General features: G+C 35.8%; 1 protein-coding gene across 2 annotated transcripts in view; it reads right to left on the reverse strand.

Annotated features, from left to right (window-relative positions):
- Positions 1–1,626: 1,626 nt before the first annotated feature.
- Positions 1,627–26,271, reverse strand: part of ERO1B (endoplasmic reticulum oxidoreductase 1 beta) — a 58,545-nt gene continuing 33,900 nt past the window's right edge. For both annotated transcript variants that reach the window (XM_041748073.1, XM_041748074.1), the window contains exons 7-16: positions 20,898–21,018; positions 20,717–20,763; positions 17,776–17,787; positions 15,860–15,886; positions 12,384–12,476; positions 12,010–12,256; positions 10,935–11,004; positions 8,622–8,708; positions 7,553–7,686; positions 1,627–4,107 (exon numbers count right to left, since the gene is read on the reverse strand). In XM_041748073.1, the coding sequence (XP_041604007.1) occupies positions 4,047–4,107; positions 7,553–7,686; positions 8,622–8,708; positions 10,935–11,004; positions 12,010–12,256; positions 12,384–12,476; positions 15,860–15,886; positions 17,776–17,787; positions 20,717–20,763; positions 20,898–21,018 (899 nt within the window). In that variant the 3' untranslated portion in view covers positions 1,627–4,046. The remainder of the gene's footprint in view (positions 4,108–7,552; positions 7,687–8,621; positions 8,709–10,934; positions 11,005–12,009; positions 12,257–12,383; positions 12,477–15,859; positions 15,887–17,775; positions 17,788–20,716; positions 20,764–20,897; positions 21,019–26,271) is intronic.

Below are 26,271 nucleotides of genomic sequence, written 5' to 3' on the forward strand. Positions count from 1 at the left end.
GGAAAAAAATGAGAGGAACAGTTAAGACTTTACATTTGTATTTGTTTGTATATGCCTAAAATATGTATGGATGGAAACAGAAGAAACCCCAAACCAGAGGTTATGGAGGTGAGGGGTGGGACGTACAGTATGGGCAGTTGGGCTGAGGACCAGAAGAAGACATTCCACTGTGTAGTCTTCCATGTTTTTTTGGTTTTTTGAACCATGTGAATGTATTAGTGTTTGAAAAATAAAGATTTTAAAAGCCTTATGACTCAGTACGTCAGAAGATGCTAAAAGTCCCCAGTTTTATTTTATTTATTTTATTTTATTTTATTATTTTATTTTATTTATTTTAATTTAATTTAATTTTATTTATTTTATTATTTATTTTATTTATTTTATTTATTTTATTTTATTTTATTTTATTTTATTATTTATGAGACAGAGAGAGAGAGAGAGAGAGAGAGAGGCAGAGGCCTAGGCAGAGGGAGAAGCAGGATCCATGCAGGGAGCCCAATGTGGGACTCAATCCCGGGACTCTGGGATCACACCGAGCTGAAGGCAGATGCTTAACCCATTGAGCCACCCAGGCGTCCCAAAGTCCCCAGTTTTTAGTTGAATAGTAATAAGACTACTGAGGTAATTACACAGATACATGGCATTCTGAGCAAAGGATCTGGAGTCAGGCTTTCTGGTTTGTTTGGTTTTTTTAAGATTTTATTTATTCATGAGAGAGAGAGAGAGAGAGAGGCAGAGACACAGGCAGAGGGAGAAGCAGGCTCCATGCAGGGAGCCCAATGTGGGACTGGATCCCGGGACCCCAGGATCACACCCCGGGCTGACGGCAGGCGCTAATCCGCTGAGCCACCCGGGCTGCCCAGACTTTCTGGTTTAAAGCTCTTGTCCCACAATCTAGAATCTGTGACTATGGACAACTTAGCCAGTTTTATCTTCAGTTTTCTCATTTATTAAAAGAGTTGGCAATTGTATCTACCCATGAGTGCTGCTGTGAAGAGTAAGGAATACATGGAAAGCCCTTAATACGGTGGTTGCTGATGCTTGCCATTGTAAGAAACAAGCTCACACTCCTTATGTATTTCTTCCATTCTCTGCAAATTATAAGTCAACTCCTCAGCTCATAAAGGGAAATAGTTCAAAGGTGGGGGGAGGGGCACAAGAAAGAAAGATGGCAGAGACATTTAGTTTAATTCACATTCACTACAGTCTGACGGGCACAACAAATTATTTGGAATTGGTGTTCAAAATCAAATTAGACTAGAATACACGTCCGCCTGTGTGTGCGTCTGTGTGTCTTACCCGATACCGTCTGTCATACCACGTAAGCAGTCTGCGTGCTTCGGTGAATGGCTGTGGTTTCTGCAGGCACCGCAGTCTGCAAACTGCTGAGATGTTTACTGTAAACTGTCCCTGAACTTCCAGCTGAAGTCAATGCTGTCCCTTAGTCACAGTGGCTCCCAGGTAAAGCTGGAGAATATGGCAGGGTCCCCCAAATGACACCGCGGGTGTTGAGTAAACTCACGATGTCACACCACATCACCATGTCTGACTTAAAGTTCACAACTGGAAAAACTCACTATTCTGTCTGGTCCTCTTTATAATCTAAGAATCGACACAGGAGAAACATTCAAATTTTACCAATTTTAATATATAGTATTTCTAACTTACATAGATGCCACTTAAGGAAAAAATAAGCTCATGCCATTGAAGGAAGGAATTCTTTTCCTTTTCTTCATTTTCATTACTTCGTCAGCTGGTACAATCATTTCTGTCAGTTATATTATCAAGTGCTGGACTTTTAAATTAGGTAATGAGATAAAGACAAAACGTGAGAGCAATTACCAGTCAAGCATCTTCACAAGGCAGGCAGTCCTCTAGCGTCCCTGTGCAACAGAGGGTCTGGGACTTGGAAAAACAAGTTATATCACAAAGGTCATACAGCATCACCCAGCTCCCAAAACAAAGATTCCTACACCTATACAATCACTGAAGAAATACACACAGACACAAAAATGTAGGCTGCCCCCCACAATCCAATCTGTGATGAAATCAAGTTAATCAAATACATTTCAGCTTAAGAATACTTCATTTATTTTCTGGGTGGTACAAAAATTTGTTAAAACTTTGAAAAGAACTTTTTATACTAACCTTTTAGCTTCCTAGAACTCACTGTAACGTACAATTTTTCCTAAGCTTGAAATAAATCACAGTCAAGGAAAAAAGCAATCAATGGAAACGACCAAGGATTTTCTTCAATAAACAGAATTTAAATAATAGCTTTTAACTGAGGGAACCACTTATAGTAATAATAGACAAAGCACAAAACTCACATTTTCTTAAACTTTGAATGAACATGAAGAATAACTGTTATTAATTTACCAACAAGATTACTTAAGATACTCACTTTTTAAACCAGTTTACCTCAAAGCCCCCTCTCCTACCACACAATACTTCTATCCCTAAACATGAAAAGACAAAGCAGAGGAGGCTCCAATCAAGCCAGTGTGTTTTATTCGACTTCACCAAAAAAAAAAAAAAAAAAAAAAAGTCACCATCAACAATGAAAACCCTACAAAGTTACAAAGCCGAGAAATTGGGTAAAAGAATAGTGAGGCTTTCCTCCCTTCAACCATATTCCCTCCAAGGGATGACCAAATATTTTTAAAAGAGGGGTGAGCCAACTAAATACGATTTAAAATATGCCCTAAATCATTGATGAACACATTTTAAACTCTGGCAGGTAAGATGTGGGTTTAAGAGCACTTACTTTGTAAAAGACTGAAGAGTCTAAGGAGAAATTCTAGGTTTTGTACCCGTGTTACTCCTACATGCCTCCTTCCACATTAATCACACTCCCCCTCTAACAGCTTTTAAAAGAATAGTTTAAATATTGGAGGAGTTTAAATCTCAGCTTTAGAACATGAACTTAGGACGTGAAGGTCCTCTGTTGGTACAAGTCACACAAGGTACCATTTATAGACAATGAACCGAAATGAAAAGAAAGGTGGGGCCAGAGGGGAAGCTTCATGGGCCTCTAACTCCTCTACCTGTTTAAATAACTTACCAGAAAAATTTAGGTGGAGAGAGGATTGCATAGATTGTAGTCTAAAATAAAATCCTTTAAAAAACATTCAGTTTAAAAGAGTAAATTTTGTGTATATAATGTGTTAAAGTGGCATTACAAATCCATATAGTCCCATTCAAATTTTATCAAGGTGAAACTACCAAGGTGAAATTATGAAGTTTTTTTGTTTTCTCAAAGTAAACAAAAATTTCCTAAAATTGGAGCCAGGACAAAGAAATGCAAAATCAAAAGAAACAGATACACAGTAGAGGTTCTAAGTAAAGGATCCTCTGGAGCCAGCCCACAACACACACGGGCTATCTGGCTGGGCAGCCAGTGGAGGCGACAGTATTCACCTTTCCAGAAGCAGGGCCTTTAGACCAAAACAAAACAGCAATAACAGCAACTAAAAATCTTAAATAAAAACCAATGAAATCGAAGTGAAGGCCTGGGGATCCTTCAGTCACTTCTGTAACTAGACACTGAAAGGGCCATTCTCACACTGATACAGAATCAGGCAAGGCTAAGAACATGTTTGAAAAATCACTGATAACTTTTTGTTACTGATACTAGCCTGAAGCAACATTTGTTCTCTAGCTCTCCCTTTCCATAACAGACCACTAACAGTGTTTATTAGGATGGTCATTTAAGTCTGACAACTGGAAATAAAGACTAACAGATTAAGAAAAACCAATTCTAAACAAACAGTAGCAGAATATTCAACAGATGGAAACATGAAATTAAACACAGAATTAGTATAACTTACATGTTTTAAAAGTATATATACTTCATTTATAAATATTTCTAATTGACAATCTATTGAGAATCATAAATATTCAAGTGAACATTTGAATTTTCTCTTTAAGAGTTCAGAATTCTTTCTTCAAGTCTTTGAAGATTAGTCTCCTTCTGCCGAATGTCCAAGACTAACAGGCTTCACACAGTCAGATTATGTCTCTAATTAGACATATAAAAGCCTTTATTACCTACTGTGTTGTAATAAGACTTTAAAATTTTGTAACTCTCTTATACTTGTAGACAGCCTATGGAAGAAAAAAGAACATATTAGTACAGTTAATATGTGCACATAATTCAAATTACTGACACTGCTCTATGAGTCATAATTTGAAAGCAAAATCCACAATAAAAGAATATAAGCAACACTGATTAAACTTTTATTTTTAAATGAGTATGCTGTACTTATTGAGGCTTGACACACATGCTCATTTATGTCTCTACCCACTAGCATCACATGACAGAGTGATGCACGGCCAGGTGTCCTGAGATAAAACTGTATTCAAGAGGCTCTCAGATAAAACTACTAATTCTTTCAGAAAAACTAATGCACAAACTTGCCAAGGTGCCACACCTTGTGTTGTGTTAATGCAGCCAGAGTCATTTACTATTTAAATGGACCGATAATCAGGTAGAAGATACAATGAAAAGATTCCACTAACAATTAAGAAAAACTATAACAAAAAAAAAAAAAGAAAAACTGTAACATTCTCTAAGGAAAAAGTAAATGTACAGAATCCATATAAATTTAAAAAAAGAAGATCAACTAAGATGAAAAGGAGAGTGGCTAAGTAAATTGTGGTATGTCCTTGTAACAATATTGGCACATATTTAAAAGACAGACTTTTTTTTTTTTTTTAATTCAATTTGCCAATATATAGCATAACCCCCAGTGCTCATCCCGCCAAGTGCCCCAAGAAAGACTCTTAACTACAGAAAGCGCTCTGCTGGTTCCCAGAGGGAAGGTGGGGGACGTAAGAAACAGGTCCCAATGAAGGAGCGTACTTGTCCTGAAGAGCCCCAGGTGTTATACTTTAAGTGTTGAATCACCATGTTATACAGCTGAATCTAAAATTACACTCTATGTTACTTATGCAGGAATTTAAAAAATAAAAAAATAATGCTTATGTATCTGGAAGCTGCTAAGAAAATAAACCTTAAAGCTTATCACAAGAAAAAAAATTCTATAACTGTGTGGTGATGATGATGTTAACTAGTCTTACTGTGGGGACAGTTCTGCAATATATATATACATAGAAATATCAAATCATATTGTGATTTGATTTCATGTTGGGCACCTGAAACTAATATAATTTTGTTTCTCCAAAAACAAAATAATCCTTATGAAAAAAATTTAATAATTTTGGGAAATGATTGTAATACAGTACCAGGTAAAACAGAACAGGAAAAATACACAACTCTGTTCAATTCTGTTAACACATACATACATAAACACACGCATACATGGAAATATTTTACTTATAGGTAGAGGAAAAATACATATTAAAAATATATCAAATGTTGAAATAGTCCTGGGTAGTGGGGATAGTAGTGATTTTTAAATTAATTTTTAAATTATACTTTCATGTTTTTTCCAAATTCTTTATAATGATCATGAATTATTTTTATAATTGGGGAAACAGGGAAAGATGATTATTTTAAGAGCTTTAATAAGCACATGGATAAACTGGTGTTTGTTTTTCCCTGGGGGGAGGGGAAATTAAATTAGGCTGTATCCTTACATGTGTAAGCATCCCACCCCAGGTGTCACTACCCTTAGGAGGAGAACAGTTTCCCACACCTAGTTTTGTCAGAAACAAAGAGACAATTTTTTAAGTCCTGAAACATAAGAGCGCTAAATATCCAACGGTTTGTAAACCACCAGCACCAGCTTCCAGGGATTTCAGGGAGCATGTTGTAGTCTAACAAGTACAGTCATGTGTAATCTCATGTCATCTTCATGTGAATTCTGAGAAGGGCTTTTACTGCCCTCATTTCACAGAGAAAGGAAGCCAGCTGGGAGAGCAGACTGAGCTGCCGGAGCTCCTGTGGGTGGTACACAGCAGGCCCAAGATTCCAGAGCCCTGGGACCGCTGGCCCTGAATCCAGTTCTCTTTAAAGAACAGTAAAAGGAAATACCAGGCTCTAGACAGAAAACTGAAGCTGGCAGGGTTGCATTTACAGAAATTCTCTTTGAGACTCAGAGAAATTTTGAGGAGTTAACATGTGTTTTCTTCCCTCAATTTAATTTTATTTGGATTTAAAATGTGTAAATTGTTTAAAATATTTTTCATTTAAATAAATTTAATTCAGTTTCTCATGTATCTTATTTGTAGGCCTCATAAGTGGGTGAACTAAATTCCTCATTTAAATAAATTCCACTTGAAATCCCAACCTCCATAGTCATCTGTAAATACATGAGAACAACAGGTGAAATCTCCTAAGATGGGGAAGGAACAACTTATTTTTAATTTAACTGACCCTTTTTAACTTAAAAATGTTAAGAAAAATTAGAAGTAATCTCTCCATCTCTTGGCTCCCTTTTTTTTTTTTTTTTTTTCTGAGGATGTCAAACCTTAAGACTGACACTGTGATACTCATGGTAGAGGGCATCTCTCTGGCACAAAGGATTTATTTTGTTGTTTTTTAATCTTATTTTAATTCAATTAATTAACATAAAATGTATTACTGGTTTCAGAGGCAGAGATCAGTGATTCATCAGTCTTATATACGCAGTCCTCATTACATCTCGTGCCCTCCTTAATGTCCATTACCCATTTATCCTGTCCCCCCCACCCGCTTCTCCTCCATAGACCCTCTTTGTCTCCTAATCTCTGTATCACTTGGCTCCCTTCTTTTTAAAACAGTTCTTCCTTGACTTGACTTTGGATTTTCCAGGGCAGCACAGTTTTATTTTCCCTTATTTTCTAGAATTCTTTCCCTTCTGTTCTGTATTCCTCAGTTAGTTGGTACCACATGCATCTCCGTAGGAAAATTCAAATTATGTTTGAAACAATCTGTGGCATAAGCCAAAAGCAAACTATAGGTCTATGTAGGGAAGAATGGGGTAAGAATGAATGCAAGGAAAATGCCTCTTCACCTTAAGAAATAAAAAGCAAGTGTGCCTGGGTGGCTCAGTGAGTTAAGCTTCCAACTCTTATTTTTGGCTCAGGTCATGATCTCAGGGTCATGGAATCAAGTCCTATGTTGGGCTCCATGCTCAGTGGAAAGTCTGCTTCAGATGCTCTCTCACCCTCCCCCCATCTGTCCCTCCCCTTGCTCCTACACACGCATGTTCTATCTCCCTCAAATAAATAAAATCTTTAAAAAAAGAAAAGCAGTGAAAGGTTTATAGTCTTTTTCTTTCATCACCATCTCAACCAAGCTTTCCCTTCCTTCCTTACTCCTGCGGTTGTACTTGGCCAAGCAAAGCCAGCTGAAGACAATATTAGAATACTTTCCCCACAAAAACTGAGAAGGCAAAAAGAAACACTGGCAATCTGACACTATTAATTTTTCCTGTGACCTGCTGAGACACAAGCTTGTGAGGATATAGATAAATGACAGTATATAATATTTTCTCTTTGTCAACCAAAGAAAGCAAAACAAACCACTTTAGCAGAGAAGATGATCTTTGAAGTTTGCTGAAACCAGCAAAACCCAACAAGTCTTCACTGTGAAAACTGTTCTTACCTTCCAAAAGCATTTAAAAGAGCAACTATTTCCTGTCGAGTGAGTTGGAAGCCTTTAGATGGGCTGTTCTCTGGAAGCTTCTGGATTTCTTTTTCAGAGAATAGTATCTTCAGGGCAGTTCCTAAACCCTGAGTCTAAAGAAAATAGTGATACACATAACAATTAAAATTCCTGTAATAACAATCATTATAATGGTTAAAAGGAATACACAGTTGCTGTGATGAGAGTTAAGAAATTCATACAAACTAAACTTTTTGCTAAAATGTTAAACTGCAAAATATTGTTTATACTTCCTCATACATTATGCATATGACAAATTTATCTTAACTGCTAACGAATCCGAATAGTTTATTTAACACCTTTTGGACATAAATTACTAAAATGCCTTTTCTTAACTCAGTAGGAAAGTATCACATGAGGATTACAATGTTCAATACGTGGCCTCAAAAGCATTCTTTACAGCCCCTAGCAATTCAAAACTTAGAAATTATTAATGAAAAAAAATTATTGATAACTACACTTAAAAATTTATCATTAGAACTAGAGAAAAACACCTGAAATGTAGTTTCCTTAAAAAAACTGTCTTCTGATTTTCTGACTTACTCTCATCTTTGAAAAAAAATATGATAAAATATCAAACAATCCTTTTTATACTGAATATATATAGAGAGAAATGGGCCTGCTTGGCAAACTTTTCTTTTTTGTGACTAGGTGGCCTTCTTTCGATCACTGAAACAAATTCAGTGGCTGAAGTTTGATAATTAAGCCTTTTTATATCATATTTTATTTTTATATGGGTCTACAAAATACTAACATACTATTTATAACTACCAACCTCAGAAATGAATCTGACTGTACCAATAGAAACAGATACCATAAGACCAAAGTCATTAACATAGAATGGGAAAAACATTCTTATATTCATCTTTTTCATCAATAAAACAGAGAAACCACACTTCAGATCCTCTATTTCAATGAACAATGGGGGCACTGTAATAAAAACTTGCAACTTCCCAGTAGGAAAATTTAAGGTTAGTAACAGTTTTAAAACAGAAGACAAAACACAAACCTGCAATTTCCCCCATAATCTGCATTTGTCACATCCAACACAGTCCATTATACGGGAGATATTCTTGAAATGTAAGCGGAATTCCTCCTAACATGCAGAAAATATTTTTGCTCTCATTAAAGGTTTAAAAATTAATCTGCATTTGTATGAATTATAAGAAATAAAGGTTCTGAAGCTTATTAATGAATGAGTTGTGTTTTTCAATGAAGAAGTTGGATTTGTATGGCATAACATGGCACCTAAAACAACCATGGAAATTTATAAAATTCCTTCCACACAGTAATTCAACCAACTTTTTATTAGGTGCTACTCTATGCAAAGCACCAACACAAGCACTATGGGAGGAACAAAAGTTAAGTGATACATGGCTTTTACTTTTAAGGAACTTAACTGCTGCTTCCATTTGATATCTGCATACAGTCAGTGGTAAATATAACTATATTATGTTTGGTTTATTTTTCATGTATTGCTTGTGTTGAGTCCAAATCAAAAAGGTGGTCTCAGACCAGTGATCAATTTCCATCTTTTTCCTTAGTACCCACACACTGTAACAGGTGCTCCATCAGCACCAATGATGACACGGCTGTCTGAGGGGTATTGTCTCACAGTCCCGCACATTTGCCAGGCAGCTTTTTTGGGGGATGTTGGCTGACTGCAACCTTGTACTGCTCCCTGCACAGGAGGGTTCTTCTGCCAGTGAGCATCTATCTGGCCATGGTTCCTAGGACTCTAAGGCCAGTCTCTGAGGCTAACAGTCATTAAGAGAGTTTCCTCATCTTTTTCATGTGGCAAACAGAAAAAATAAATTTCATTTTATTGTACCGAGGAAAACATTTTATTGCATGAAGCTAGAGGAAAGCAGCCTGAAAACTCTGGCCACCAGAAGCCCTGCCTGGCTACTTTCCAAAGGTTCCAAATAAACAGTATCCTGGCTCAAGGACAATCTAAAGAATACAAAAGTCCTTTGCTCTCCATTCTCATGTAATTCATTTTCTTGGGAGGAGATGGAAAGATGGACCTAAGCTCCCCCTTATACATCTTTGAAAACAGCAAACACAATTTCCAGCAATTCACTGACAACTAGTTCTTTTCTCACTCTCACCTTCCTCCTCCACAAAAAGAACAACAGAGTTGTCCAAAAGTATATTTGTATAAGTACTTAAAAAATAGGAGGCATGACAAAAACAAATTAACGTTATAATAAATACCACAATAACAGTATACCCCTAAAATAATCATAAAACACAAAACAACCTTCCAAAACTAAAATACAGTTGTGACTAAGTTATTAGTTCATTTCAGAAGCACCAAGAGACTCTTACTAATGGAGAATCACTCAGTGCTCATTTATTAGTTCTTGTAATACATCCACATTCGGGGCCAAATGTGTTTCAGAATTCCAAATTTCAGAAATATAGTATGTACATTATTTATTATGAGACACTCCACCAGAGTGTGTGGCAACACCTAGTAATCAAATACCTTAATACTTCTGTAGCAATGTGTAAGGATACTCAAACAGAGCAGTTTTGTTTTTGTTTTTGTTTTTTCTTCAAAAAAGCACTATAAATACTCTTACGTCAGTTCAGGTCAGGTTTTGCTAACAAATTAATCTGCACCAAACTTAAGAACAGTGTTTCAGTTTTTGGAGCTTCTTGGGTTTCAGAATTGCATATCAAGGACTGTGGAGCTGTATTAGAAGACTATTTGACAATCGGTTTCAAATACTTTTATGAACATTTTAAGGGTACAATGTATTCCTTAATATGCTGTAAGCAAATGAAAACAGAGCTCCCAACATGAAGTCTGATAATGTTCCTAAAATACATTCTCCTCTGATTATCACAGGGTAACGGTAATTTTTGCCTTTTGTCAGTGTGTAAAGACAAAAACATAATAGTTCCAGAAACTGGAACACTCCATAAAATATTCCATAAAATAAACCTTAGAAAAATATAATACTTACTGCCTTCAAAGTGGCAAATGGTTTATGATTTTCAAAACCAAAACAACCCAGTGACTTTAAAGTAAAAAACTTTCTCTCAAAATAAGGATTTTAAAAGACATTTACAAAGGCACCATACACATTAGTCAGTTAACAACTGAGGCTTCACTCAAAGTTGGCCATATTAGAAAGGAGGAAGGAAGTGAAAAGTATGGAGAAGGGGGCTTTCCGTGCCATTTATAGTAGAATCCAGTCAAACGAACTTCAACACAATGCAGGAGTGAAAAAAAAAAGAGGTGAGATGGACAGGATTTAAACACAGCCAGTAAATTGCTTCCCATCCTACTCCCTAATTAAGGACATTTTACCTTTAATGACTTGGCCCCCTTTTTGTCACCTGCAAACATGGATTTCTCGTCAAAATGCATGGGAAAGGACCTGAAGAAATGAAAACACTACAAGTCACAGATGAAAACTTTAAGCACTGTGTAGAAGAGCTCTGGCTGAATTTTCTATCACCACAAATATTTACAATTCATTATTTACTCATGTATGAAGTTTAATAACACATGAAGGAGGCACAGTTCACTTGTAAACTACTCAATAAAAGAGTAATGCAACATAAAAAATGGCTTTGTAATTTGTAAGACTGTGATGTTTTAAACAAATTACATGATAAAAATAATCTAAAATTTTAACTTAAAAAAAAGTGAAAAATATACAACACTGTTAAAAAGAGGTTTTGAACTTTAATGCATACTTTAAATACTTCTTAGTAAAAAAAATAAATAAATAAATACTTCTTAATCCATGGTTCATGCTCATTTTAACAATCAGTAAACTCAAATTTTAGAGACCCAACATTTTTTTTTAAAAGGTTATGTTCTAGAAGGTAAAGCTGGGTAGCCCTTAGGTATCTACTTTCATGAGAACACATTTATAGCACTATCTGAATTTAAATAGCAACTGAAAGAATACAAAATTGGGAAAAAAACAAAAACCCATTAAAACAGCATTAAACTTTGGGGCGCCTGGGTGGCACACTGGGTTAAGCATGCAACTCTTGGTTTTGGCTCAGGTCATGATCTTGGGGCCATGGAATTGAGACCTACATTGGACTCTACAATCTGCCTGGAGTCTGATTAAGACTCTCTCTCCTTCCCTCTCCACCTGTCCCTTCCTCCACACTTGCTCTCTCTTTCAAATAAATAAATCTTTAAAATAAAATAAAATAGCATTAAGCTTTGATACTACATAAAATTCAAAGTTATGATTGAAAATAGAGCCTATTCTCAAGTGTGACGAAGCTGTTCTACTGACCATGTTCCTTCTCAGTTTTAACACTTCTTCCTAACTTTTAGAGTCAGTTTCTCCTATATTTTAAGCACTACCTCATTCATACTCAGAATGCAGAATTTCAGATCACTGATATTCCATTCTTACTTTGTATCTTGGAAGATATTCAGTAGAAGGGTTTTTGTGTCAGCATCTTCTTCTACATTTCCAGTGTAAAGATCGACAATTGAGCGTTCAAAATATGGGGCCACCTTTGATAAAGCTCGAAGTTCAATTAAGTATAAAAAGTACAGATTCTTAAGCCTTCTTGGACCTTCTCCTTTAGTTTCCACAGGATCAAAGCGGCGTTTAAATTCTTTCATATTAGGTCCCCAACTAGGTTTACCCCAGGTTTCTAAAGAGAAAGAGAAATACTTAATACAGCTTCAATAAATAGGATTTTTTTCTTTATGGAGAATATATATCCCCCCAATGATTTTTGAACTAAAAAAGGCAAGATTTCTATGTAAAAATGTGATTACCTTCCAAAAGATAATTTGCACATAGATGTAAATTGATACTAGCATGAAGTCCCGATATAAGCTTATAGAAGACTCTCTTTTCCAGACACAAACCTATTCAGAAAAATATTGAAAAGAAATCACATCCATTTAGCTAATGGAAATACTGAATCAAGAATATTCAATATACAGGCTTATTTTTAAAGTTAAAGGACATTAAAAATAATCAAGGAATAATTTAAAATGATTAAATCAAGATTCTCTCACCAGAAGACAAAAAATAAGATTCTGACTTTAGAATGGAGTTATGAATATGGTAACTTAATGCAGAATGAGACAGAAAACATTGGGCTCTGTAGGTCTAAGCACTATAGATGTATTTGGCAAGTTCCCACACTACCCAGAAGGCAACAACACAGATTTTTCATGGGTTAGGCTAAACTAAAGCAAATGTGATTTAAAGTCACTGCTTTGTCTTAACAATAGCTGTTTCTCCTTGCCTAGAGATGGTCTTTTTTTGAACCTACTTGATGGTGGAGGAAGAAGAGACCGCATTCTATTTCTCTTCTTCCTCCAGACTCTTTAGTCTTATTAATCTTCTGCCCTAGAATTCTCCAGTTCTACTTAACTGTATGGTCTACTTATAAGGAGTTAAAACCTGGAAAAGTCACCCAGGAATTTCAACCAATAAAAAAAGTAGGTTGACTATTCACTATGTGAGTAGAATTATATTATATGGAATATAGAAATATGATATAAAATTATTTTATGTAGTTTTCTTAAGCCACACAGGCTTTTGCTCAAACAGAGGTCAAGATAATTCCACTAAGCAATTCTACCCCACCCCAATTTTAAAAGCTTTTCTCTTATTTTAAGATTAGTATGCATTGTGAATGTAATTAATGGCACTAAGTTTAAAATGGGTAAGATGGTAAATTTTATGCAGTATATATTTACCATATTATGTGATATACTCTACTATGACAAAAAATTTCTAGAAAATATTCTTTACAAAAAATTTCAAAAATAAATAAAAATGCAAAAACCTAAGTTTTAAAAATCCACTAAATGCAGAGTAATTAGCTTTTTCCTTCCCTTATCATCCAACAGTATTTTTTTGTCTTTGGTCATTTTTGCTTTTTGGTTGTTTTAAAACTGTACCCCTGCAGAAAATGGGCTTCAACAGTACAAAGGAACTAAGGAATAACCTCATTTATAAGCTTAGGGATTAAAATGTAAGGGCACGCATGTGGCTTACTTTGCGTTTTTCCCAAGATCTTTTAAATCTTCAATTACTCTATGTTCTAGGTAATAGAACCTAGGTAATAGTTAAAAATAATTCTTTTGAGATTTAATTCTCTAATTCAGAATTCTTGCTAAATATTCCCATAGTTACAGATAGAGACCAAAACGTAGAAATTAAGTTCTTTTTTGCAGCTTCTTCTAAAACTATATGGCCAATTTTGACCATTCATGGTAGCAAGGGATACAAACATCATGAACAAGTTTGATAAAATATTAAGTACTAACTTCTCCTCTAGTAAAACTTTTAATCAAATCTGTTATCAAGTAGCAAAATGATCAGATCTGAAGTTCACTTCCTTTCCCTTCTAATCTACCTCTCTAAGCAGTGTTTATACCCAGTAAAATGTCTAAAGATTAGAGAACAGAAAAAAGGCAAAACAAAGCCTGTGAAAATTCATATGCCTAAAATAAGAGCATAAACCAGAAGACCATTCTAATTTGCAAGCCCTCGCAGCCCCTTACTTGAAATGGGGATGGAGGAGAAGTGAGGAGCAAGGAGTAGAAATGTACTTCCATAAACTGAAAATTAGATAACTTTCAGCAAAATGGTAATAAAAGATGTGCGAATCCTGTGTACTGACACACAAGACACACAACAGAGTCAGCAGGAAAATGCTGGACAACTTTTCCCAGCCTGCAGTCTGCTGCAAAGCAGGACACAGTCTCCGACTCCTCAGGCCCCAGCAAAAGCCTTCACAGTCATACTGTTAAGTAACAGCTCCAAAAGCAGACTTACAAAGGCAGAATTTACCAACTTCTATTTCTAACAATACAGAGCAAATTCAACTATCCAATTTAGAGACTGGTTCTATTTCTTTTAGATTTAATTTCATTAAATTCACATTCATCAAGTGAATTATAGGACACTGATATGTATTCTTTTCCCTCACAAAAGGGCTAGATTTACTGTATCAGTATTACATGACATTTGGTCACTGTTTAGTGATTTTCAAAGGCATTTTTACAGGCATCATCTACGCTCAGTGTAGGTAAGATGGATGGCTGAGGCCAGTCTCATAGCCCCAGATGAGGAAACTGAATCTCAGAAAAGTTGAGTCAGTTGCCTATAAAAATAGGAGGGTTCTCTGAAACCATGGATCAATATTCAGGGGCTCCCATCAGTAGGATAGTAGAAAAGTGGTTAATACAGAATACCCCAGAATTCAATATTGCCCATAAATTTCATTCACATCTTCCATTATCAATATTCAGAGTCTTTCATCACCTTAGGTTCTTTTAACCTAAATACTACTTTTCGCAACTTGTATCTTTACAATACAGCTAATGAAACAAAGTTAAGAATCTTCTTCCATACAGACCATTTATCCATATCATTCCTAGTAGTACTGGTACATCAATAATTTTCACCTTAATACTGACCAATATATGTACACACTTCATTATTAACAGAGAAATCATGTTCACGAGGTAACATCACCAACTAGCAAACATAAAACAGAATTAAGTGCTTTAAATCTGCAGAGTTCCTATTAGGTTATGATCTCCTGTATCATTCAACTTGTTTATCTTTTGTTAATACATTTTAACTTATACTTTTATAAATAAATGGTAATTTGGAAAATTTTTTAAAAGCATCATATCTAGTTTTAAACCAACCTGTTAAAATTCTAGAATGTTTCAGCTTTCCATTGATATAGCATTTATATTTTCAACACTAGAAAATATAAGAATGCAAAGTATCTACTGGGATCTATATTGCTTATCCTTTAAGTAGAGAAGTTTACTATATTAACATGTGTAAACATTATTTAAAATCTTCTGAAATTAAATCTACCTTCCCTCATTTTCATATATATAAAAAGTACTTCCTTCCAAAAAAGAAGGTCTCTACTTAGAAAGCAGGTATGCATAATGGTTACTAGAAAAGCAATCTGGATAAGTGGTTTATACAGAATGAAAATAACACTGAGGAGCCAGTTATGAAAACCTGAGGACACTATGTGTCCCTGTGTATTTCCCTAATGCTGATTATTCTTGGCTGACCAACAGCCTCAAAATTTTCAAATCATTATATCCTAAAATACAATAACCTAAAATATGTTAGTTTCTTTTAAATACTGTCAAAATCAGTTGTCTAGGTAATGAATCCTGAACTTAAAAAAAATATTAAATAAATCCATACATTTTTTACAAGAAACCAATAAATTTAAAATGCAGACATGTAGGTTTACCTTCCAGCCATGTGTAGAATGATTCTCCTTAAAAACAAACAAACAAACAAACAAACACACACACACATACACAGATTTGGGTTAAAATATTTTAAACAGTCATTTACAAATTATAAGTGCCTAAAATATTTCCTGTGACAGATTAAGGAGTATCTCTAGAAATGACCACTGCTTCATGTGAAGTAGTGTTTAAAAACAGGTATATGGTTCTAAAAAATAAAGCCCCAAGTAATTTAAGTAACTTTGGGAGGATATTCTTATAAATTATTTTAAGCAAAATTTTTATGAAAACATTTCAGTCAAAATATTATGGAAGTCTTATTCATTAGAAGGCTTAAACATCCATAGTATGGGGGTGAAAAAGCTTAAAAATCTTAAATTTGAAAAAAAAAATCTTAAATTTGCTTCTGATGATAACAATCACAGAACTCCTTAAAAATTCTAGAAAAAAGCAGTGAATTATAATACAAAAATCAAATTAGTAATTATCCTTTTTTTTCCCTGAGCAGTAAAGCTAGGTATATTTCTTTGATTATCTAAGACGACTAAATTTCAAGGGGTAATTTTAAAATCCCTTAATTTTCAAGACAATTTTTCAGAAAAGTCAATGACTAGAATACAGAGGGACCTGACTTACCTGTGTACTAATGCTAAAAGATTTATTTCTAGACCAATACTGTTCTGAGGGGAATAAAAACGGCAATCAATAGAGATTTAAAAGTTAATGCACTTTGTGAATTATCTATCTTTAATTGAGAAAAGCAAAGCAAAGGAAAAACTCCACACACAGATGAGCTGAGCAAGGAGTCTAGGGGATAAATTAGATGGTGGGGAATTGCTTTGTCTCTGATAGTCTTGCCACTTTGCAAACTACACAAACATCTTCCCACAGAATAATTCATCCAACATATTCTTCCAAGGGTCATTCATCATAATCTCACTTGTTTACTCAAGAAACTCGAAATGCTATCAGAAAAAGTAGAGCTCCCAAGTCCTCAATAATCTGGCTTCCCGTCCTTCTGACTTAAACTACTCCTATATAAAGTCTTCCCTACTGCTAACAGGGTCTCCCCAGACATGCTTGGTTCTTCCATTTTCAACTCCTTGGTCCACGCTATTTTATCCTAATAGCACACAGGATCTCTAATTCTACCAGCCTACATCCGTCGCATTATCCAAAACTCCTCTCCAATGCTGTTTCCTGCAGTAAGACACCAGATCCTTCCAGGGAGATGGAATCTGTCCCACCTCTGAAGAGCTCTAGCACCTACTGCTTGTACTACGTATGTGCAGCACTTCTTATCATTATGTATAATGCTTCTCCTGCTATATACTGTTAGCTCCTGGAGCAAAGGAGTCATGTTTCACAGATCTTTCTATCCTGCACAATGCCCGTCACTGTGTCCTTGAACACAGATAAACAAACATTCATTTGAAATAATGATTTTGACTGTTCTGGGGCAATTTATGACTGATATTCATCAGATAACCTTGAGTAACCAACTGTTGATAAATCACTATTCACCAGATTAAGTATCATACTAACTGAGGTTATACATTACAAACTCAGTAAGAAAATAAAGTCACAAGACTTATCTAGTAAAACTATCTTAACTTCCCTGCATTTCTTCAGAATATATTTTAGTAGATTATAATAAAACCAGAAAACGGGGAAGTTGGAATGTAATCCTGGTTTCTATCCTAAACATTTAAGTAAAATGGAATTAATAGTTTTTTAAACATAGGGTAAATTACATTATAAAACTCTTATTTATTTTTTGTCACCATTCATTGGTAGCTATTTCTGAAAAAAATAGGAAAAACATTTTCTTTTGGATTAAACAGAGGAAAGATCAAATTTTGATCATTAAAAACATTTCCTCTATACTGGAGGAAATATGAGAGTTTTAACTCACCATCATCTTTGCCTGAAAGAGAAAATAGTAAACAGGATTTTAGAAACTGTCCCCCATGGTTCAGATTCCAATTCCATTTACTTTAATATGAGATTAAAACTTACTGTGTGTTAAACTATTAATTATACTACAAACCTTGGTCAGTGTGTAGTCATCCTGCAAGTGAGACTTCTTAATAAGAATAGAGGCCAAAAAAGTACAAGATTTTCATATGTTTTATATAACAAATAATATCAGAAAGCATCTAAAAATACTCATAAAGATCACTAGTTTCAATAATTAACAAACGGACACAGGCACTCCTTTCATTGTTACATACACAACTCTCTCTTCTCTTTCAAATTACTGCTCCTCAGCCTATATACACCTTAAGAAAATTATTTCCCGAACTGTGATTAGTGAAACCCTCCCTGGGGGTGCCACAGAGCTGCCCAGACATGGGGAAGAAGCCAGAGTTCCAGCTCTACAGAGCCACAGCAGCTCTGCCTTTATCGGCTTTGTAATGCGGAATTCTGATACAGGGTTTTGTTTTCGGAAAGAAAGTTTCTGTTGTTCAAAAGCTATTGGAAAGCTAGCTGGAGAAGCCTAGCTGTCTGGCTCAGCAAGAGTACGCAAGTCATCTAGCTGAGACTGTTAGGGAGCTGTGAACCACTAGGAGCTGTTGCAGTGGAGACAGCACACAAATAGCATCAGCCCAAGCTTAATTACTGCATGGATTTCTCACCCCACAGAAAGGACCCCGGCTCTCCCCTCACCTGGTCCTCCATCTCCCTTTGTTCTTAGTACGGTTTTCTCCTTCCCTCTCCTTCTGCCCCTGTCTTTTGCTATGTGGCACTCTCTTTCCTCTCATCATTCCAGTGTTCTCATGTCTCTAATTTGTCACAACATGGACGTGAGGGATTTCTTAGGATGAGATGGTTTTGTTCAGTGAACTATATTTTCTGCCTGAAAAGGTTTTTATTCAGCTATAAAAAGAAGGAAATCCTGGCACTGGTGACAACATGGATGGACTCTGAGGACCTCATGCTGAGCGAAGTCAGAGGACAGATACTGTATGAGCTCTCTTATATGTGGAATCTAAAAACGAAACAAACCCCCTCAAGCTCATAGATCAGAGAACAGATGGGTGTTTGCCAGAGGCAGGGATTGGGGAGCGGGTGAAATTCATAAAGGGCGTCAAAAAGGTACCAACTTATTAAGTCCTGGAGATACCATGTATAGCATATCAACTACAGTTAATAACACTGTATTGCATATGTGGAAGTTGGTAAGAGACTAGATCTTAAAAGTTCTCATCACAAGAATAAAAATTCTGTATGTATGGTCACAGATGTTAACTAAGACTTACTGGGTCATCTTTTTGCAATATACACAAATATCTACACATTATATTGAACACCTGAAATTAATATAGTGTCGTATGTCAATTACACCTCAATTAAAAAAAAATATTTTAACTCCAATAAAACAAAAGTGATCATAGAAAAAGATCTGAAAGAATACTTTCCAATCACTATATAATGTAACAGAGGAGTGTGGAGGCATGGGGGGTACTGGGGTGTGGTGGGGAAGGAGCCTTCTCTTTTTGTTGTATATAACTTTTGTTTTGTTTCCATTTTGTGTATGTTCTTTCCATTTTTAAAATAGTAAGTTATAAGATAAACGCAGCAAAAGGGACAAAGGATAAGAAACCATGAAAAACCTTTTTCGTGATCCAATTCCCTTTTCCAGGCAGTGTCAGAATGAATTTGGGGAAGAACATTTGTCACATTGTGAGATAGTGAGCATCTAACAGCAGTCCATTCGCCAACCTTTCTGAATCTCTCTGGCTCTCAGAAATGCCTTAAAAATATAATCGAGACCAGGAAATTCAAGTTCTTAAATCAATCCTGGTCTAAAGAAAACATCGGAATGGCAAGTCAATTATAGGGCTGCTCCCAGGGTTTGGCTCCTTGCTATTAACAGACTGAGGTTGTGCCCAGTTTTATGTTGATTAACCTCCAAAAACGCTGTCACATATGTAATTTTGAATTTTTTCTAATAAAAATTTCTAGTAAAGTTTTTTTCTAGTACCCACATTTTAAGAAGTGAAAAAGTATACATGCACTACAATGCAACAATTACACATTACATGAGGCCAGAGTTAAAAATAGTCCTATCAAAACAATAAACTTCTGTTTAATGACACTGCAGTTTTTAAATTTAAACAAATTAGATAAAAATGTAACGTTTGACTTTGCACCAGCTATATTTCACAAGCTCCACAGCCCAATGTAGCAAGTGGTAACCTTCTTGGACAGTGCAGGTTTACAGTAGTGCTACAGGCAACTGCCTAAACTTCCTAAACTCCTCTACATCCGTAGGACTCAAATGTAGTACATGGATCAGCCAGCATGCCAGGTATTACCTGGGAGCTTGTTAGAATCTTGGACCTTACCCAATGGCCTACAGAATCAGCACCTGTATTTTCAACAAGGCTCGTAGGTAAACTATATGCATGCTCAAGCCTGAGAAGTATGTTATGAGCCACAGGTTCTCAAGCTTGTCTGCATACTGGAACCATCTGGATATTCAAAACAAACAAACAAACAAAAAACACCAATGCTTGGGTCTAATCCCACAGATTCTGACTTAATGAGTATAGGATAGGCCCTGGGCATCAAAATTTTTTAAGAGTTCTCCAGGAAACCCTCTGATATATATGGATTACTCATAGGTTCAGATTTATTTCCCATAAAACTCTTACTGTATTTAGGGCCTGGCATATATCAGTAATTATATAAAACATGTAGAAATCTTGAGACTGAACTATAAACTAATCTTACACTTTTGATCATTCAAATCAAGCAAAATATAAAATAGTTGAAATTTTACTCCAGTTTAGTTACAAAGACATTTTGTAAATAATCTCTAGAAGCCTGAAAATTTATGAAAAACCCACCTCGGCTAGGTGCCAGAGGATTTAAAGGACGATAAACAGAGCGAGGCCTGAAAAAGCAAGTGTGAAACTCAAACAAAATGGTTTGACTTTTTTATGTAATCCTTTCCCAGAAGAACCACACTGCCCTCCCTCCCACCTCCCTTTGGCCATTCCTCCTCCTTCCCCTGCCCCTTCCAGTTACTTGAAACAGTTTTCTTCATAGATGCTGTTCCATACTCTCCATGCAGAGGACCCTTTATAGCCAGTGTAACGCTCTGGGTTCAGCAACAGGTCTACATATTGAGCAGCTGGAGATCGCTCATCTGAACAAGAAACAGTTCGTAAAAACCAGTCACATGTCACCAGTTATCTCAAATGTGATATTATACACAAACAGAACTACTAAAAGGTTAGAGAAAGGTTATGCTTTTCAAGTAATCTCCAACTTAAATGGTAGAGTGGTTAGCACACTTGTGCCTGTACTTGACCCAGGATAACTTATGCTTCTGTGAGAGGAAAAAACAACTCCTCCCTTTCCTTCGGATACTCAGTGCTCTCTCAAGTAAGAGAGCACTCCTCCCCTTCTTAAAGGTATTTGTCATTCTTATGTTTTAACCATCCAGGATGGGAAAGACCTAACAGAATCATAATCTGTTCTAAAACTTGATTTGATTTCTTCCTTGTGCATCCACCTACCTAAACACATGCTTGGAAACTTTTTGTTAAGCATATACTGTACTAAAAATATAGATTTTCCTACTGTTTTCTATTTCCAACTTATGAAATAAATGGCTCAATAACTTTGTGATTCAAATATGATCATAGACTTACACAATGCTCTAGTTTAAAAAAAATAGAGATTTTATTATTTTTTTTATCACTATTAACATACAGAAGTACTTTTTTCCCTCTGAAGCCAATACACAGTAGGCAAAACTTTAGGAACTTAAGACATTTAAAATTAAATATTTCTTTTTCTTTAAGATTTTATTTATTTGAGAGAGAGAGAGAGAGAGAGAAAATGAGTGGGGAGGAGCACAGGGGGAGGGAGAAGGAGAAAGAATCTGAAGCAGACTCCACACTGAGCATGGAGCCCCACACAGGGCCCCATCCCACAACTGTAAGATCACAACTTGAGTGGCAACCAAGAGTTGGACCCTTTACCAACTGAGTCACCCAGGAGTCCCTAAATAACCATTTTCTGTGTTGAAAGCCAAATGAATGTTTACTAGATCTCCACTACTTAGACATTTTAATAGAGATCTCTGAGGAATACAAAAGATAAAAACGGTCTTAATTATTAAGGCTTACTTTGGTAGAAAGGGGAAATATATGCTTTCATACCTATAGAAAAATTATAATGACCATGCTTCACAAACATATGATCATAATACATGGACACTGAACCACTATTTATGTTGGCACAGATGTACTCTTTTGTGTGCTTCTTACCTTCTCGTGTCATGAGATTAAAACAATAGTATGCAGGCACCTGACTTAAAACAGTGGCCAAATACGTCATTAAAATCTGGTCCCTCTTTTTTTCATTACTAATAATGTATTTTTCTGTCAGCCAACAACATTCATTGAGCAATCAGTGATCACAGGCTGAGATTATGTATAACCATAAGAGGAACATGGCATCCTGATCCATACTTTCCAACAACTACTTGGCACTTTTGTAAAGAAATACAAAGAATACAAAGCTAATTACAAGTTATCATTACTAAATCAGTTATACCTAACTTACAGACATAGAAACATGAATGGAAGAACAGTGGCTCTATTTCTAGCCCTAACATTATATAGATATTCTACAAGTTAAGGCACGAAAACAGGTAATTTACAGACAGATGAACAGAAGCTGTCCAAGGTCATGGATTGATTCAAGACTTAAAAGCAATAGTTAGAAAAATCTTCATTAAAAAAAGATTCAAATTATAAAATTAGTAAGAGTGTAGCTCTTAAAGTTCAAATAAAAGTTTTACAATTCACTAGTTACTCTTATATCTTTTCAAAATATATTAGACTCATTTGCAAAATTGATTTGATTATATATAAGCTTTATAAATATTAGACCTACCATAAACATATTAACTGGGGTATAAATGTCCAATGTGTAAAGAATATGTGTGTGCATGTAAGTTTACAGATGTGTAGGGTCATCTATGAATGTACACATCAGACTAATATCAACCTCTTCACCCAACAATAGCAACTAACCAACCAATAAAGAAAACAAGATCCAGATATTAAAATATTTTTAAATCATTATACCTTAAGGAAGTGACAAATCACAAGAGTTAAATCAGTCCTATCAAAGCTTGATTTAAAACTTATATTCTCCAGCAGCCCAGGTGGCTCAGCGGTTTAGCGCCACCTTCAGCCCAGGGCCTGAGCTTGGAGACCCTGGATCAAGTCCCACATTGGGCTCCCTGCATGGAGCCTGCTTCTCCCTCTGCCTGTGTCTCTGCTTCTCTCTCTGTGTGTGTCTCTCATGAATAAATAAATAAAATCTTTATTAAAAATAAATAAAACTTATATTCTCAATGTCTTTAGTGTGTATTCCCTTAACCAAAATTGCGTTGTTGTTTTTGCGTGGTTTTGAAAAATGCTAATACTTTTCCAAATCATGAAAAGGTGGGTCATGTTAGCCTATAGAAGGGGTTAGCAAACTATGACCCATGGGCCAAATCTGGTGTGTGTAACTTGGAAAGAAAGTTTTATAGGACCATAAGCCATGTTCATTTGCTGCTTTCACACAATTATGGCATAGTTGAGTAGTTGCAACAGAAACCAGATAGCCCACAAAGCCTAAAATATTTCCTATCTGTCCATTTGCAGAAGAAAATGTTTGTCAATCCCTGACCTACACTGACAAGAACTTCATAACATCTAGATGAGGAATGGAAGTGAGGGCGGCGGAGGGGGCGGGGGGTGGCACAGGGGGAGCATATACAGGTTGAGTTCCCCCTACAAACACACCAGTGCTGGTACCCCTATCCTTCCCCTGGGGCCACCTGTGACATAATTTTCATTAATTAGTCCATAAATTACAACTTCTTTCTATTTGCACAGCTATATCATTCATTTGGATAATGCTCTTTGGACCTTTGATCTGTCCTTCTCCCCAAAAGTTTTCTCTTTTTCCTCCCTTTATAAAGCTCTTCCAAAGCTGTTCTATTTGATCATGCTAACAATTCCCTAAGATTCAAAGAATTTCCACTGAATCAAAATACCTAATGCTGGGAATTCATCAATTTCAACTAATGATTTCTCTTCCTTTTCAAGTATATCTTTTTTCCTTTCCAACTGAATTCTTTAAAAGATTTTATTTTATTTATTCATGAAAGAGAGAGAGAGAGGCAAAGACACAGGCAGAGGGAGAAGCAGGCTCCATGCAGGGAGCCCGACATGGGACTCAAAGCCGGGTCTCCAGGATCAGGCCCTGGGCTGAAGGCAGCGCTAAACCACTGAGCCACCTGGGCTGCCCCCAACTGAATTTTCTTTTCACTGTCTTAATTTAAGTGTTTTGAGCCATCTATGTTCTAGGATGCAAGACACTGCTTCCCGCTTCCCAAGCCAAATATCTCTTCAAACATAGCATAAGCCAATTTAGCATGCAGGCTTTTTATTTATGGTCACAGATAAAAAAAAATACTGCTGTAGACTCAGGTTTGAGCCTGCAACTCTCCATAACCAACTCTATCCCAGATTACTAGCAATGCATTGTTAAAATATAATTTACTCAAGTGAGGAGAATCTATAGTTTGTAAAGCTCCCAAGTAATTCTGATACACAGCCAGATTTGGAAACTACTATTTTAAACAATATTTTAAATTTCGTAATGAACATGTTTTAAGGGGAAAAAATAAAAGTAAACCTCTGTCATACTATTTAGATTATTTATGAACCAACAACTTCATTCAGCAAATACTTATTGAGCATGTACTATGTCCAGGAACTGTTCTAGGTACTACGGATAAAGTAATGAACCAGAAAGACAAACCCCCATACCCTGAGGTAGCTGACAATTTAGTTGGAGCAGACAACAAACAGACAAACAAATAACCTCTCCCATACTCTGATAGTTCTCAGGGCTCTGAGAGCAGGCAGCAGTACCAACCATCAGAATGACAGTGGTTACTATTTTATACAGGGAGGTGACAGCAGGCTTCTCTGAGGAGGTGACCTTCCAGCAGAAACCTGAAGCAAAAGAAGCCATGCATAAAGACAATCGGAGCGATGACAAAACAGGAGTAGGGAAAGCAGCTTACCTTAAACTGGTAAATTATTTAAAAATCTACTATTTGATCTGCAAGGATCATCTTCCTTTCAAAGAAAGAACAAAAAATAGAGTACAGGGGTGTATAGATATATTCCAATAAGCTGGGGTGAATATTCTTTAGATTGTTTTAATCCAATGGTTTTAGATAACGAAAATAAACAATGACTCTAAAGCTACTCTGACTTGTTTTTAAAATTGTATGTATAAATAATTGGGACACATATGAATGTTACTACCCAGAGGAGTAGCAGTAATCCAACTGAGAAGAATAGCTTGTATGTTTGAGGACTATACAAAATATAAAAATTACTAATTATTTTAATTATGTACTCCTAAAAATTTTAGGGGATGATTTTATGTAAATTATTACAGGACATCTCTTCCATTTTTAGAATATAAGAAGCTAATGTTAACATTGTTAATTAACATTATTTATATTGATGAGAGGTATCTGAGTACATCAATTTGATCATACCAAGTGATCCCTGCAACCGAGGAGCATTTTTTGTTAAATACCTATAAAACAAATATATTTTCACATTGTTTACTCTAAGAGAAATATTCACAGAAATTATTTTTTAATCTAAAAATCTGTTAACTAAGTGCTACTAAAATTAAAGTTTTTAATTTTAATCAAAGAATAGGTAAAATGAGAAGTTGGCAAGAAGTGACCATTTGTGTGGAACACTAAATATAATTAGAATGACAATCAAAGAGCAAATGAAAGAGTAAGCAGTGATGTCAATTCTTAACCTAAGTACAACAGCTTGCTTTAATGAAACCTGTGCCAATTCTAAATATCATAACAGGAGTATTTTATTAAATTTCCATTATTATATCCCAATAGCCAAAGAAACTATTTTTCAGATCTCTTGAAAATATCTTTGCTGGGGACACCTGGGTAGCTCAGATGGTTGAGCATCTGACTCTTGATTTAGGCTCAGGTCATGATCTCAGGGTCATGGTATCAAGTCCTGAGTCAGGGGATCCCTGGGTGGCGCAGAGGTTCGGCGCCTGCCTTTGGCCCAGGGCACGATCCTGGAGACCCGGGATCGAATCCCACATCGGGCTCCCGGTGCATGGAGCCTGCTTCTCCCTCTGCCTATGTCTCTGCCTCTCTCTCTCTCTCTCTGTGACTATCATAAATAAATAAAAATTAAAAAAAAAAAAAAAAAGTCCTGAGTCAGGTACCATGCTCAGTGCAGAGTCTGCCTAGGATTCTCTCTTTCCTTCTTCCTTTACCTCTCCCTTTGCTCACACTCTCTAAATATATAAATAAGTAAATAAA

Source organism: Vulpes lagopus, chromosome 3 (assembly GCF_018345385.1).
Source record: "Vulpes lagopus strain Blue_001 chromosome 3, ASM1834538v1, whole genome shotgun sequence".
Taxonomy (NCBI): Eukaryota; Metazoa; Chordata; class Mammalia; order Carnivora; family Canidae; genus Vulpes; species Vulpes lagopus.